At 34.4% G+C, this 16,122-nt stretch overlaps 2 protein-coding genes across 2 annotated transcripts; both read left to right on the top strand.

The window, feature by feature from the left end:
- The first annotated feature begins 3,083 nt into the window (after positions 1-3,083).
- Positions 3,084-10,170, top strand: LOC11429649 (protein FAM91A1). The gene is made up of 11 exons (XM_024784038.2): positions 3,084-3,230; positions 4,166-4,283; positions 4,698-4,794; positions 4,994-5,100; positions 5,588-5,710; positions 5,852-6,005; positions 6,410-6,470; positions 6,564-6,943; positions 7,536-9,162; positions 9,331-9,727; positions 9,827-10,170. The coding sequence occupies exons 1-10, from the start codon at positions 3,103-3,105 to the stop codon at positions 9,575-9,577; spliced, it is 3,042 nt and encodes a 1,013-aa protein (XP_024639806.2). The 5' UTR covers positions 3,084-3,102; the 3' UTR covers positions 9,578-9,727; positions 9,827-10,170.
- Positions 10,171-11,231: 1,061 nt separating this feature from the next.
- On the top strand, positions 11,232-15,400 carry LOC11430595 (plant UBX domain-containing protein 4). The gene is made up of 4 exons (XM_003616885.4): positions 11,232-11,762; positions 13,062-13,338; positions 14,645-14,740; positions 14,839-15,400. Exons 1-4 carry the CDS (start codon positions 11,263-11,265, stop codon positions 15,232-15,234), a joined length of 1,269 nt encoding a protein of 422 aa, XP_003616933.3. The 5' UTR covers positions 11,232-11,262; the 3' UTR covers positions 15,235-15,400.
- Positions 15,401-16,122: the final 722 nt, after the last annotated feature.

Below are 16,122 nucleotides of genomic sequence, written 5' to 3'. Positions count from 1 at the left end.
AATTCTAACCATTATGAGAAACATTATCAACAACAATCAAGTCTTATCTCACTAAATATGGTCGAGTATATGGACCAAATTACGTCATTATATTCTATCATAAACTATACTTAATTTGGTCCAACTCTTTGTTTTTTTTTTTTTAACAAATCAAAATGGAATATAATATTAAACCAAAAGTGATTCACTCTGCACAAGGCGTGCTGAAAGTGAAACACTTAACAATGTACAATGTCACATTTTGCGCCTAGCAAAGAGGCACAAAAGAGCTACAACTATAATAATTACATGGGAACTCCCATACAAAGAAGTGGGTGACGAATTTGGTCCAACTCGTTGATCTTTAAGTATTTCCTAATCGTTTCTCTAAATAGTTTTTCTAACCTCATTTGCATCTAGGATTCTGACTATATTTTATGTGCTCTACTCTCCTTACTACATAATATATAGGTCTTCTCTCAACAAACTCAAATGACTTAAGCCTATTTTCCATCATCTTTTCAACTATAGGTGCTACCCCGACTCTCTTTAATTTTTTCATTTCTAATATGATTTCATCTAGTCTTTCAACACACCAAACGCAACATCCTGGTCTCCGATACACTGATTGTATTCTCGTGTTGGGTCTTCACCGTCCAACACTCTATTCATATAACATTGTCGGTCTTACACTTGTCCAATGAAATTTCTCCTTTAACTTGAGTGGTACTTTCATTTCACATAAAACACTCACGGCACTTCTTCATTGCAACCATCGAGCTTGGATTTGACGATTTACATCGGCTTCTATTGATTCGTTCTTTTGCAATATGGACTCAAGCTATTTAAACAATGTAACTTGTTGTATGATTTGATCTCCAACTTTCACCTCTAAGGTAGAAATACTTCACATTTTTGCTGAAATTACATTCCATATACTCTATCTTGCTTCTGCTCAGATGAAAATCTTACGCTTCTAAGACTTGTCTCCAATTCTCCAACATCTCGTTCAATTCGTCCCTTGACTCTCAAAACAGGACTACCTCATCTACAAAAAGCATATGTCTCGATACTAGCTATTGAATGTATTCTATAAATACATCCAAAACTAAAGTAAGAAGATAAGGGCTTATGATTGATTCTTGGTGTAATCTTATTGTTATGAGAAAACTATTGATGGTCCATTTTGCGTCCTTACACTAGGTTAACCCCTTCATACATATCTTTGATAGCTTGAATACAAGCAATCCTAAAAAAATTCTTCTCTAGGACTTTACACAAAATCTCTTTAGGAACTCTATCATACAGTTTCTCCAAATCAATGAAAACTAAGTGCACATCTTTTTTATCCATTCGTTATCGCTCCTCATACGTTGTAGTAAGTAGATCACTTCTATGGTCGACATCTCAAGCATAAAACCAATTTGATTAACAATAACTTGAGTCTCTTTTCTTAGTCTTCATTCAATCACTTTTTTTTCCATAACTTCATGGTATGAATCATAAGTTTAACTCCCTGTAATTTGCACAGTTTTGTATATCCTTTCGTTCTTGTATATTATAATCAAAGTATTTTTTTTCTCCACTCATCCCACAATCGCGTTGACTTCATAATTTTGTTAAAAAGTTTGGTGAGCCACAAAATACCTTTGTCTCCAAAATTTTCCACGGTTTAATAGGAATGTTATCAGACACAGTTGCCTTACCGTTACTCATCCTTTTCAAAAAAAAATATTTACCCCATGTTCTTAAATCCGATGATAATTGTTATAGTTTCAATCCTCCTCTCTTGTGTCTAGTCTGTTTGAGTTCGGTAAGATCTCATATCCTTCATTAAATAGTTTGTGGAAATACTTCTTCCATTCATCTTTTATATCCCTTTCCTGGACCAAAATTTGACTCTCTTCATCTCTATTGCACTCCACTTATCCAAATCTCTTGTCTTTCTTTCCTTTCCCGTAGCAAGCTTACATATAGATTTTCTCCCTTCTTGGTGCATAAGAATTGGTATAAGTATAATCCTTCAAAAGCTTGTGCTCTTGCCCCACTCACTGCCGTCTTAGTCTTTCTTAGTCATCTTGTAATTTTTCCAAGTTTAAGCCTTTTTACACCTTGATCAGTCCTTAAAACATTCTCTTTTGATTCTCACTTTACTTTAAACACTTTCATTCCACCACAAGATTTTTTTACTCATAGGTCTAAAGCGTCCTGAATCTCCCAACGTCTTTTTTTATGCTTTCTAACATCATTTGCCATCTTGTCTCACATATAAATTGTGCTTCATTGTAGCTGCTTGAAATTGCCCTCTAAAATCTTATGTTGAAAAATCCTTTGTTTCTCACCCTTTTAAATCCCACCCTTTTGAATCTTATGTTAGAGAAATAAATTTGTCTGAAAAATGTGTTACTAATACTAAATTTATTAGGTAATTACCGAATACTAACCACACGGATATAATTGGAAAAAAGTAATAAATGCATGTAGAAATTCGTCGATAGTCTTATATTTAGGGACATGACTTTTTTTAAAAATGGTTTTATAATTAAGGAAATCTGGACCATGTTCCTATTTTGTATGTCTAGTATAAACATAAACATAATTTTTATTACAATGAATTGAGGCAAATGCCATGCAACTAGGATCATCTTTTTGTTGAGATCGATCGCTCTCATGCAAATAAAGAAAAGAAGAACAAACGAATTCTCTGTATGTGTTTGTTAACTTTCCATTACAATTTCCAAACCATGATGAAGCTTAATCCAACACTCTCGCCATTTCTCTCATCCACATTCCCACTCACACCATTGCTTCAGTCTCAACGCTAATCACGTATACCATCAATCAATTCACGTGAAATCCAATCACTTCAATTCAATCCTTCATTTCTGTTTACCGTTTCCAGATTGGGCCATCGCGGATTGTATCTTGAATTCCAAGGTTCTAATATGTTATAAGATGTAATAGTTAGTTACAATAATCAGTTACATTATATAATAATTGTTGTATCTCTGTGCGTAATCAACAATTATCTCATTAATCAATCCAACTTAGATTAATCACAGATGAATTTCGTTTTTTTTTTTTTTTGTAGGTACTGTGGTGTTGTTGAATGAGTGGTGGAAAATGCAGCGTGCTCCAGCGACGGTTGAAGAACAGTTGTTGGAAAAAGCGATTAAGGAGGAATGCCAATGGGAAAATCTTCCTAGACGACTTCATCAAACGGTTCATTCAAAGGAAGAATGGATGGCAAGGTAACAAATACTGATTTCCTTCATTACCTCTTATGGTTAATATTTGCTAATTATAAATAAGAACTAATCTGATTTAATTACGTGTGTGTTTGCTTCTATGGTAACAAAAATTGATTTTGTATAGTGGATTCCGAGTCTAAAAGTGAGTTGCAAGTAAGTAAAGTGATTTATATTTACATACATTCATATAAAAGTGAGTAAAAGAATAAATTTAAGTGTAAAGATCAATTCTAGATCAAAAGCTTCAATTTATAGGTTTAAGTTAGAATCATTTCTGGAGTCAAAATCAATTATAGTCAAGAGCAACTAAACATGACAAAAATAATGCTACACCTCTAGAATCAATTTTGGCTCCTCTACAAATGGAACCAAACATACACGAAGTACACAATAATCACTAAGTAATTCAACAGTGCTCATAAATACTTTATCATTAAGAAAGCTTAAATAAGCTCTGCTTAACTGGAAAGAGCTTATTTGCAGTTTATTTGAGCTTATCTTCTGGTACAAACACCTGTGTAAGTGTTTGAGAGAGACATGTTCTTAAGCTATTTTAACCTATTTCAGTAGGTTTGAGAGGATGGCTTATAGAAACAGTTTAAAACTTGAGTTTTTAATGTGTTTGATAGTTGTTTAGAGCGAAGCATACATTTCAATGGCATAATAGATTAAATTTGCACAGGAACGAGGAAGGTTTTTGGTTTCAAAGGCTGTAGCGCATTTAGCCAGAAAATCCATATAATAAACAGTAGGTTTTGATTTTAGATGATTCTCATTTGTGAGTTTTTTTCCCTTCTTTTAATGAGGTTTCCATAAGGTGATACACTTCATTCATTTCAAGGATCATGTGTCAATTTCTTGAATGACATGTCTTTTTTTTTTGGGTAAATTCATAATTTAATACTTCTATTGCTGACCATGGGTATTTTATCCAGGATAATTGAATACTGCATAAAGAAGAGACTTCAATGGAATAGTTGTTTTGCTCATACATTTTGTAAAGAAAGCGAGTATTATGAAAATATGATGCGCTACTTGCGGAAGAATCTAGCTGTATGTGCTTTATTCTCCGGTACTCTGTTTGACTCCTGAAATTTGAACTTATATATATCAAACATTGTTACAAATCTTTAAATGCCTTTGCTCTTAAGTTATCAGAAAGCAATGATAGAATTTTGTGGAGAGGATTGAATTTTATATTATGCTTCGAAAATCAAAAGTACGGTGTTGCAATTAGAGGATATCTTAGTTTCTTTAGCACTGAGGTCACTTTTTAATAGCTAATTTGATCTAGTTACCTTGTGATTTTATTTAAAGAAAAAGAGAGAATTTTTTTCATCTTTATACTTAGTATTTAAGAACTCTAGAGTCCAGATATATCCAGTCTTTTCTGATTTTGGCCAATGCTCTCATCTTTTGCTTTTTCTGTAGGACATCTGCATTTAATGTCCTTGTTGTCACTTGCAGCTATTTCCTTATCATCTGGCAGAATATGTTTGTCGTGTAATGAGAGTATCACCTTTCAGATATTACTGTGATATGATTTTTGAAGTAATGAAAAATGGTAACTATGCTGCTCGCTTATTAAAATTCCAATTGAATTAGTTCTATGCATGAAGATTGTGCCCAACTTTTGTTTCATATACCACGAAATACCTTCATGTTAAACTAAAGTTACCTTCCTTTTCACTTGTTTCTTAATCTGCCTTAACTAAATAATACTCCGTATGTTGAATAGTAAATGTTTGTTTGATTATTTGCAGAGCAACCTTATGACAGCATCCCAAATTTTAGTGCTGCAGACGCTTTAAGGCTTACTGGAATTGGGAGAAATGAGTTTATTGATATAATGAATAAGTGCAGATCTAAGGTACAGCATAGATTTTTCCTGTAGGTTACATAGAGAAGTATATTTAATACTTGAATTGCATATATGCTATTGTATGCATATTTACCTGTAGCAATCCTTGTTTAAATGTTACTTTCTAGGATTCTGTTCAATAGGTAAAAAGTAAAATTCAATGAACCATTGTTGTATAAAATGACGTGCCATTGAAGTCGATGTAGAAAAGCAATAATTTATGGTTAGGATCCTTGTAAGACAGACAAATGCTTGTAGTATTATATATTCTCTATGACATTACTTAGAGATAAAATAGGTGATTTATTCTTTTCCAATCATTATCCTCAGCAATTTGAGTTTACAAGTTCAGCAACTTTGATGTCCCTTACTCAGGACAATGATTTGGTTTTGGATAATATACTCAACTAATCTCGGATATATCATTATGCTCAAAGTATGCTGGCAACTTATATTTTTCTTACTCACCTGCCAATGTTCTTTTGGGAATATGCAGAAAATAATGTGGAAACTGAACAAGTCAATAGCAAAAGAACTTTTGCCAACTCAGCCTGTGGATTTTCCAATTGAACCCTGGTGGGGAGTTTGTCTTGTGAACTTTACCTTGGAGGAATTTAAGGTGGGGTATGTCCTTCACCCTTATAAAATAGCGAAGGATTTACGAATTTTATGGCTCATTGGCCGTGAGAAATAACATTTGGCAAAATGCTAGCAATTATTTACTCTTACATTGTTGTCTATTTATTTTCACCTTTAATAGAAACTATCAAACGAGGAAACGGCCACTGTAGACAAAGTCTGTAAGGAGGAAGCAAAATCATTCGTCATGTTTGATCCTGATATCGTAAGGGGTCTTTGCAGACGAGGGCTTATCTATTTTGAAGTTCCTTTATATCCTGATGATCGGTTTAAAGGTGTATTCCGATTATGGTTTGTTCTATATATTTTAACTTAATAGGCATTGCTTTGGTAGCTTCTTTATCAAAAGTATAATTCCTGAGTTTTTGTTGGAAGCTTCATAATTTAAATAAGTAGGACAGAATCAGTTGTGTTTTGATCTAAATTGATGGAACTTTTCAGGCTCAGCTATCAGAGCATGGCTTATCATGACTTATCAGTTGGTCAGATCCAACTGGATTGACAATAAGCTCTTGAGTTTATCAAAGAGCATGACTTATTTGGTTACAAAATCATAAGTGGATACTTAAAGATAAAAAATAATGAAAGGAAGATGTAGATATAGTAGCATGTAAAACACCATTTTCAAAAGCCTTCTCTTTAAGTAATTTCAATAATATTTGTATTTATGGTGGCTCAGTTTCCAGGCTTGAAGGTTTTGTTTCCAACAGGGAGCAGTCTTATGAAGATCCTATTGAAGAGTAAAACAGCTGTTTCAGTCTGTGTTTACATCATTTTTGTTTAAACTTTATGTTTCCATATTGTTCAAGTAATTACGGACCTTTTGTTTTCAGGCTGTTGTATGCAGTTTTTGTAGTCTCAAATGAAAATGCAACTGTTCGTGAGCTGGCAACAACCCTACAGGCTGAATTGTTACAATTACAGTCTGCTGCTTCTTTTGTGTGTCGTTTGGGATGGGCGACAAAAGTGATTGATCCAGAATCTATTCTTGGAGATTCAAGTATACCAATGTCGCCTAGAAGTACAGTCAGTGACGATGATGCTTCTGTTGCTAGTCAGGGTTCTGAAAATATGTTTATTGACAATGACTCCACTCATCAAGGGGATGTTTCAGCTTCAGGAAACAATGGTCCACGTTCTGCCTTTACTCGTGTCGCTTTCATAGTTGACGCTAATATTACGTCCTATCTTATGATGGGATCGGTTTCACCAGGTATAGATCTTTTGCTCCTCCTTTCTTGAAGCTTAAATTCATTTGGTATAGTTCTCAGAATTATGTCAATTTGTGCTGACATAGAAAGTTGTGAGTAATCCATATTAAGGGTGCTCATGACTTTCCGTTAATGTGCTCTAAGATAGCATAGAAAATCAGTCATGTGAATCCATTTCAGCAGGAATAAGAGATATGGTATGACTGTCAGCTAGGGCATGTATTGTAATATTTAATGCAAGTATCTGACAAGAAAAATCAAGGTAGAAACTTAACTTTAATAATTATGTGTTGGGCTAGTAAACCTATATAGGTTTCCATTTTCTCCCACTTCACTTTTTTGGACTTTCTGGATGCTAAAGTAAAATACCAATCTACTATTTCTGTTGGTTGAAGTGGTAAAGTGCTTGGTTTCTCTTGAACAATGTTTCAATGATGTCCTGCGAATGAGAAAAATAGGTACTGGTAGGAGAGGTACTTCCCTTAAGTGAGTCTACCCTGCTTGACTTGGAACAATCAGGGTTCAATATTGTCCTTTGGTTGAGATTGGTTTGTATGTTTTATCAAGATCAACCTACTTGTTGAACTTTGTCAGGCCTGAAAACTCATGCCGTTACACTCTACGAAGCGGGGAAATTGGGTCATGCCAGCATTGCTGATCTTTGCAAGGATCTTAGCACCCTGGAGGGTGCAACATTTGAGGGAGAGCTACAAGAATTTGCAAATCATGCATATAGTCTGCGTTGTGTGTTAGAGTGTCTGCATTCGGGTGGATTACCTGCTGATAAAAAAGAAGTGGAAGATATAGATAAACTAGGTGCCACTACCTCAAGCAATGATAATTCATGTTCTGTGATAGCTGAGCCTGAAACCTCTGTGGCCGACAGATCAAGAAAGTCTGCTGATAACGAAGCTGTAATAAAAACTGATGATTTAGAAAATTTTGAATCAGAGAAGAATGTAGCAGAGGCTTCTGATTCATCAGAACATATTCCTAGTAGTATGGATGATGGAGTCCATTCTAATACTTCGGAAGATGGCATTAATCACGCTCAGCATGTCGATAAGTCAGATACACATTTACATACCGATGATAAACTAGTAGAAGTGGAAGGTTCAGATGTTGGAACAGAAATGCAAAAGAAAAAGAAATATCGTGTAGACATTCTCCGGTCTGAAAGCTTGGCTTCTCTTGCACCAGCAACACTTAACCGTTTGTTTATTCGCGACTATGATATACTTGTGTCCATAGTGCCTCTTTCCCATTCCTCAATTCTTCCAAGACCTACAGGTCCAGTTCATTTTGGTCCTCCCACATATTCTTCTATGAGTCCTTGGATGAAATTAGTATTATATTCAACGGCAGCTAGTGGGCCTCTGTCAGTTGTTCTGATGAAAGGACAGTGTATGCGCTCTCTTCCTGCTCCATTAGCTGGTTGTGAGAAAGCCCTTATATGGTCTTGGGACAGTAACACGGTAGGAGGGCTTGGAAAGAAATTTGAAGGAAATTTAGTCAAGGGAAGTGTACTCTTACATTGTTTAAATTCACTTCTTAAACATTCTGCGGTGTTGGTACTGCCTCTCAGTAAGTACGATCTTAATAAATCTGGAAAAGCAGCTACTTTGGATATCCCTTTACCCGTAAAGAATGCAGATGGGACTATTGCCTCTGTAGGAGAAGAGTTAGGACTTTGTAAAGAGGAAAATTCAAATCTGAATTCTCTGTTGGAGAATTTGGCCGACAAGATGGAACTGTGGACAGTTGGTTATATTCGGCTATTGAGATTATTTATTGGAAAAGAAACGGGTCAGTTATCTTCTGAAATGAAGTATGAATGGGTTCCGTTGAGCTTGGAATTTGGGATGCCACTATTTAGTCCAACCTTGTGCAGTAATATATGTAGAAGGATAGTTTCATCGGAGATGCTTCAGTCTGGGTCATTTGTTGGACACCAAGATGCGATGCAAAACTTAAGGAAGAAGTTGCATGACATTTGTGCTGAGTACCAATCAACAGGTTTCACTGCAAAGCTTCTTTACCAGAAACAGCCAACAAAGGAGTCTTTCGGGAAGCTTCAGAACCATGCCAGTGGAAGGTGGAATCCACTTCTAGATCCTTCTAGTCCCATTTCAGGGGCATCAAGTGTCCATCAGAGGTTAAAACTTGCTACCCGGCAGCGCAGTCAAACTGAAGTGTTGAGCTTTGATGGCAGTATTCTTAGGTTTGTTGCCGAGCTTCTATTAATTCAATAAGATTCATTACATAAAATTCTTTTAGCATTATAGTGACAAACATAAACCAGAAGGATTGTTTTTTATAAGGCTCGTATTTTTTATCTCCTAATTATCCCAAGTCTCAGGAAGTGTATTATATTGAATGGTACATGCAGATCATACTCGTTAACTACAGATGATGAAGTTGCCACAACGGCTGTTAAAGAAGCAACTCAAGCGGATACAACGAAAACTGAAGCAGAAGAAAACGATAGTAAAGAGACAATCCTTCCTGGTGTTAATCTTATATTTGACGGTTCCAAGTTGTTTCCATTTGATATAGGCGCTTGCCTCCAGGGTTGCCAACCTATTTCCCTAATAACTGAGGCAGCAGCTGTCTCTGCATCTGTAGCTATGAAATAGCTCTGCAGTTATTATAGATTACACCACTTCAAAACTTGGATACAAGTGAATGGCAATGCAAAAGATGCCAATATTAATGAAATCATAATGTTCATATGCATCTTAAAGGTCGATGGTTGCACACAAATTTGGGCTCAGGTTGGAGATAAGGTTTGATTCTTTTGGCCGGTGTCGACGGGCTTTACAAATTTGTGACACCTATATGGATTTTGTATGCATTAATATTTAATGAATGTTCTATATTTTCAGGTTTTACCAGATCAGGAACACATATAGACGTGAAAAGAGGAAATTCATAATGGTCTTTCAACGAAGAATATATGACGGTAATTTTTTTGCTCCTGCGACATATTGCAGCAGAAAGGACATCAAGTTTACCAGTTACTCAGTATTGAGGATAGTGTAGAGTTTGTACACATTGGAATCTCCTTGTTGGCCATGTGTAAGCACATAGTGCCCTATATTAATTCATTTAATACAATACTTGGGTAACAAGAATCAGTTTTTTCTTTTTGTTTAGACAAATTTCATTTGCTCATACAAACATTTAACCAGATGTGGTGAAGAATGTCAACTGCATTCAAGAACTAAAATTGGAGAACGTTATTTGATTGGTTAAGAATACATTTTAACTATTGAATAAGCTATGTTAGGCTTGGAATAGTGAATTATGAATTACGAAGTTTTTGTCATAGAAAGATATAGATTTTTGAAAATGATGCAAACAACTTTTTATGCAAATTCAAAAATACTATATCAAGGAACATGCACTTTGTGCGCAAAAAAATGATTGTCTAATGTGCACAAATAAATTAATATTGCATTTCGCACAAATTTACTTTCTACCGTTGAATTATTAAGTCTCACCGTGTTTCATTTACTTTAATAGTAAAATTTATTGATTCAATCGTATAAACAACCGTTTTTATTTGATTATCTTCTATTTGCTTGTTTGGAATAGCAGTAGACTGACATTTCTCGCGTCCCAATGCATATTTAACGTGAAAATGGAGAAGCTACATTTTGTTTAGTAAATACTCGCGGTAGACTTGCATTCATTGCAAAAACAAACCGGAGTTATATTTATTTGACTCTATATAATTCATTGAAACTATTTTTTTATTAAAAATATCTTACAATTCATTTACAAATATCATCAATTTTTTTTGTTATTGGTAAGAATTGAACTCGGGAGTTTGCAATGCTCACAACCTTAAGCACCAATCACTTGCGCTAGATTTGGTGATTAAAATATTATTCTTAAAAAAAATTATAATTTAAATTATTTTATTTTTTAATACAAAGATTGAAATTATTATTGAAAAATATAATCATCATACACCTACATTGTTCTTTAAATTCAAGTTAGAGGATTAACACTTTGTATAATCTCAATCAATCATAAACAAACAGGACAATCTAAATTGAATTTAAACTTTTTAACGATCAAACATATTTGCTAGACAATCTAAATTCCCCTTAAAAAAAACCTAAAAAATCTTTATACTTTTGGAAATCTAACTTAAATTTAATAATAGTATTTTAATCATCATTAAGAGGTGTAATCAGGAAAATAAAAAAAAATAAAAAAGATCTGAATATGACGTGTTATATATAGTGGGCCTGATTTTATAAATCAAAGTGAATACACACACACTATAAAGTGCGAAGAAAGAAACAACACAATGAAATCAAAATCAAAATCTGGGAAGAGAAAACGTGAAGAAACAGAAAGAATGGAAAGCGAAAATCCGAAACCCTCATCAAGCGATTCCACCGCACTAATCAACTCATTCATCGAAATCACTTCTTCAACCAAACAAGAAGCGCTTTTCTTTCTCGAAAGTCACAATTTCGATCTCGACGCTGCCGTTTCATCTTTCTTAGACAACGACACCACTCTCCCTCTAAATGACACTGCTACTCTTCCTCAAAACGATACCGTTTCACCTTCCGATTCTCTTTCACCTGATTTTCATCCTGATGATTCTCCTCCTTCGCAATCGCCGTCACAGTCTCCATCGCGTGCTCCGTATGAGCTTCGATCTCGAAGGTCGATTGGTAAGAAAAGCGGTTCTGGTAGTCGCCAAAGTGGGATTCGGACTTTGCGTGATGTGAAACGCGATCAAGATTCTGATTCTGAGTCTGATGAACCTCAGGAGTATTATGCTGGTGGTCAGAAGAGGTAAATTTCTTTCTTTCTTTTAATTATTTCTTAACTTTTTATTGATTTTGATTATGAAAATGTGTGTTATTGTTTCGGGAAATTGATAATGATTAATTGTGATATTAGGTTTAGGTTTTGTGAATTTTGAGATTTTGTTTCTTTTTACGTCAAAAAAATTTAGTTTTTCTTTTCTTTTCTTGAATGTAGAATATACTTTGAGTATTGATCAAAAAAGGAATTTACTTAGATTGGTTTGGTTAAAGATTTAAAATAAAAATTTATTTATTAAACAAATGTTGAAATTAGTTATGCGTCGTAGTTATCATAAGCTCTTTTGTTTGAGGGTCTGTTTGGATTGGCTTATTTTTTAGTTTATTATGTTAATTCATAAGTTTTTACTATCAAAATGATTTTGTTTTTGCTTTAAAAAAATGATTTTTTCGTAGAAATTTTGAGAAAAGCTAAAGATAATTTCAGTTTATTTACCATCATAAAATTTATTTTATTTTATATTATTTTTAAGATTTGAAGCTCTTATACTTGAGTTCCTTTTTTATAGAAAAATTAGATTTTTGAAATAGCTTTTCATTTTCAGGTTAAAAATGGATTTTTTTTAAACAAACACTATTAAAATTAAAGTGATGTTTAAAAAATAGATTTTTTTTTTCTTTCAAAAACATCCAAAACAAACATAAGTTTTGTGACTGTTTCGGACACCTTATGAAAACGGCTCATCACAAGTTCATTAGTAATTTTCAACTTATATTCATAAGTTGTGAGTTGTCTGAGATGGCTTATACTGTTATACAACAAACAAAAAAGCTTTATTTTATCACTTGCTATAGAAAGAGCTTATACATAAGCTATATAGGTATATCATAGGCTCTTTTATTTGAGGTAGGCCCTGTTTGTATAAACATCTTATTTGCAGATTATTGCACAAGACAAGCGCTTATGTATAAGCTATTTCTACAGCAAAAGATAAAACAAAGTTAAATTGTTTTTGTATAACCTGTCTTGGAGAACTTGTGAAATTATGCCTAAAACAACTTTTGAACATTGTCATAGGTTGTTTTCATAAATTCTCCCTAACAGTCTCACGAATATTATGTCAGTGGAAAAGCTCAAATAAGTCGATTCAAACAGACCCTTAACTTAGAAAGACTTATTGTTTTGTGAGGTATTGTATAGTTGTATTATATTGACAGTTGCAATTAGTTAGAGGCTCATCCTGGAACTTATTTTTATTTGATGTAATTGACAGGTTTCAATAAGCTAAAAGTCCTTTTAATGTACCTTTTGTTTTCATTGTCGCAGCGGTATGCTTGTCCAAGATCCTACCAGGGGTGGTAATTCTGTGGATGATATTTTTGATCAGGCTAAACAGGTAGCTGTTGAGCCTCCTGCTGAAAACTCTTCAAGGTCTAGGAGTTTTACTGGAACCGCCAGATTGCTTTCTGGCGAGGCAGTGCCATCTGCTCCTCAGCCTGTAGAATCAGTTACACATGTAGTCACCTTTTGGAGGAATGGGTTTTCTGTCAATGACGGTCCTTTACGGAGGTTGGAAGATCCGCAAAATGCAGAATTCCTTGAGGTAACTTAACTTGCAATCGACTATGTTTCCATGAGTTCTTTTTGGTGGTTTATATCCATATTTTGTAAATTTTAACAATTGTCTTGACATCTTCTAAATTTATTGAAAACCATTGCTTGGTCCCTATTTGCAACTTGTGGATGTTAGTCATGTCATCTTCTAATGGGATATTGGGTTTAGGCATAAGGCCAGCAACTAGTCTGAATAGAGAAGTTAGAGAACAATTGCTGATGTAGCTAGTAGGTTCAAAGAGGTAACATAGCTAATAGGGAGAATGGAGGATAAGTGGGGGATAATTAGGTACCTTTTCTGTGAGAAAGCTTAGAGGTTCAGCAGAGAGAGAATCATCTCTTCTCTTAGAGCTTTTCTTTGACATTTTTGTACCACATCTTGTATTTTATGTTTATTTGTTTGCTTCTATAGCACTGTTGCTACGTTGTCCTTAACTCCTTGCTATGGTGTATTGTGTTTTTTTATTGATTTTCGTGTTCTGTGCTTCAATTCTGTTTTGTTTTATATTTTTGTTTATTATGTTGTATCGTTTTTTTATGACAGTATGTTGTATGATATATGTAAATTAATATTTATTAATAAATTATTTTATATATTTATGGAGAATTTATGTTTACAAAGGTTTTATCGGGTTAGATGCATCAAGATCAGAAAATTGTTATTGACAAATGGTTTGATCTGTCGAAGGCCTGTAGTGCAACTCACGTGTCCGTTTATTATGTTCATTTGTAACTTTATAAGGATAAATTAATGCTTTTAATTCTATGAAGAACTTTGCTTTGGATTAACAAGGGTTCTCTTCTATAATAGTTCCTTCATTTTCAATTAAATATAGAGTTTATGTTTCTCTTGAATCGGGTTTCTATTGTTTTATTGTTGAAGTACTATATGCTTCTCATTATTTTACCTAATTAATTGAAACATTATCCCTACCCTCCCCTCTTTTGAACCAAACATGTACCTGATTAAAATCCCTCTCCTCTCATCCGTTGAACTAAACAGAGACCTTTAGGCTTTGTTTGGGAGTTTCGAGTGGAGGGGAAGGCTTGGGAGGTGGGGAATATAGGGGGGAAATTGATAAATCTTTCACATTTTTTGAAAAAGTATATTTTTAGATGATGATAAATTAATGCTTTTAATTCTATGAAGAGCTTTGCTTTGGGTTTACAAGGGTTTTCTTCTATAATAGTTCCTTCATTTTCAATTAAATAGAGTGTCAGTTTCTCTTGAATCAGGTTTCTATTGTTTTATTGTTGATGTACTATATGCTTCTCATGATTTTACCTCAATGCAGAGCATAAAGAAGTCTGAATGTCCCAAAGAGCTTGAACCAACTGATCGCCGAACTTCTGTCCGTCTCAGCCTTACTAGGCGGGATGAAAACTACCCGGTATGCCTCTTGTTTATTGTCATCAGCTTTGAGTTTGTGTTCTATTTGTATATTTAAATTTTTACTTATCTATTTTCTTTTTGGCAACATATGTATAGGAACCTGTGAAGCCACGCAATACTGCTTTCCGTGGGGTTGGAAGAACTTTAGGCGACAGCAGTTCAAATGGTGAAGCTGCTAGTGGACCTAGTCAAACTACTGCTGATGCTTCCCCACTTACTGCTCCAGCGCCAGCAATGGGTTTAGTCGTAGATGACTCGAAGCCAGTGACTTCAATCCAGCTAAGGTTATCTGATGGTACTCGGATGGTTTCTCGCTTCAATCACCACCATGCAATCAGGGATATTCGAGCATTCATTGATGCATCAAGACCTGGTGGGACAAGAAGTTACCAACTGCAGACAATGGGTTTTCCTCCCAAACAACTTACTGATTTGGACCAGACTATAGAGCAAGCTGGTATAGCCAATTCAGTTGTTATCCAAAAACAATAGGTCCCCCCATTTAGTTTTCCATTCAAATTGAAATCACTATGTTTATGCCTAAACATTGAGTGATCTGCTTTTGTGAATTTCACGAAATACTCGTTGGTCTACTCCATACAGAATTGCTTTCATGAAGAAAAATTATTTTTATATGGTGGTATTTTTTTTGCGTAAATGGAGGTTTTGTTGCCCGAAAAGGTGGTGCCGTAGTTTCTTTTGGTCACAAGCAAGCAATATTTTTTAGGGTTAATTAAGTTTTTAGTCCCTATAAATATTTACAATTTTGTTTTTAGTCCCTACAAAATAAAATCATACATTTTAGTCCCTATAATTTTTTCCATCAGCATTTTTAGTTCCTATAAATTTTTCCATCAGCACTTTTGATCCTTAATAGGGAAAAATGTTATAGGGACTAAAAAGTGTGATTTTATTTTGTAGGGACTAAAAACATTTATAGGGACTAAAAATTTAAATTTTTTCACCCAACCACCAAGCCGAAACTTTGCCTTGGTCTGCTATACGCCGCGGCTTGGTCATGTTGATGCCGTGAAACCACCATCACTTGGTGCTCATCTCCTAGCACACCAACTCAATGACGAATCTAAGTACAAGGTAGTAGGACAATTGCCCCACAAGATAAATTTTCTCTTAAATAATTTTTGTAAAATTAAAGTGTAATTTGCGTATTTAAATAAATAAATAGGTGTTGCATGCACTCTCTTCTCATAGCCTATTTTTTTTGGTATTATAATATATTTTGGATCCATTGTTGCGTAAACTTTCACTAAAATCACTTCTTTTAACTCCTTTTTTTGTCAAACTAATTTCTCAAACGTTCAACCCTTATGGTGCTGGGATGGTGGGAGAGACGATGGAGGTTGACGGGCACGTGGTCAT

Source organism: Medicago truncatula, chromosome 5, assembly GCF_003473485.1.
Source record: "Medicago truncatula cultivar Jemalong A17 chromosome 5, MtrunA17r5.0-ANR, whole genome shotgun sequence".
In the NCBI taxonomy this organism is placed as follows: Eukaryota; Viridiplantae; Streptophyta; class Magnoliopsida; order Fabales; family Fabaceae; genus Medicago; species Medicago truncatula.
Note: the sequence above shows the minus strand (reverse complement) of the source record. Positions and strands in the feature narration are given on the sequence as shown.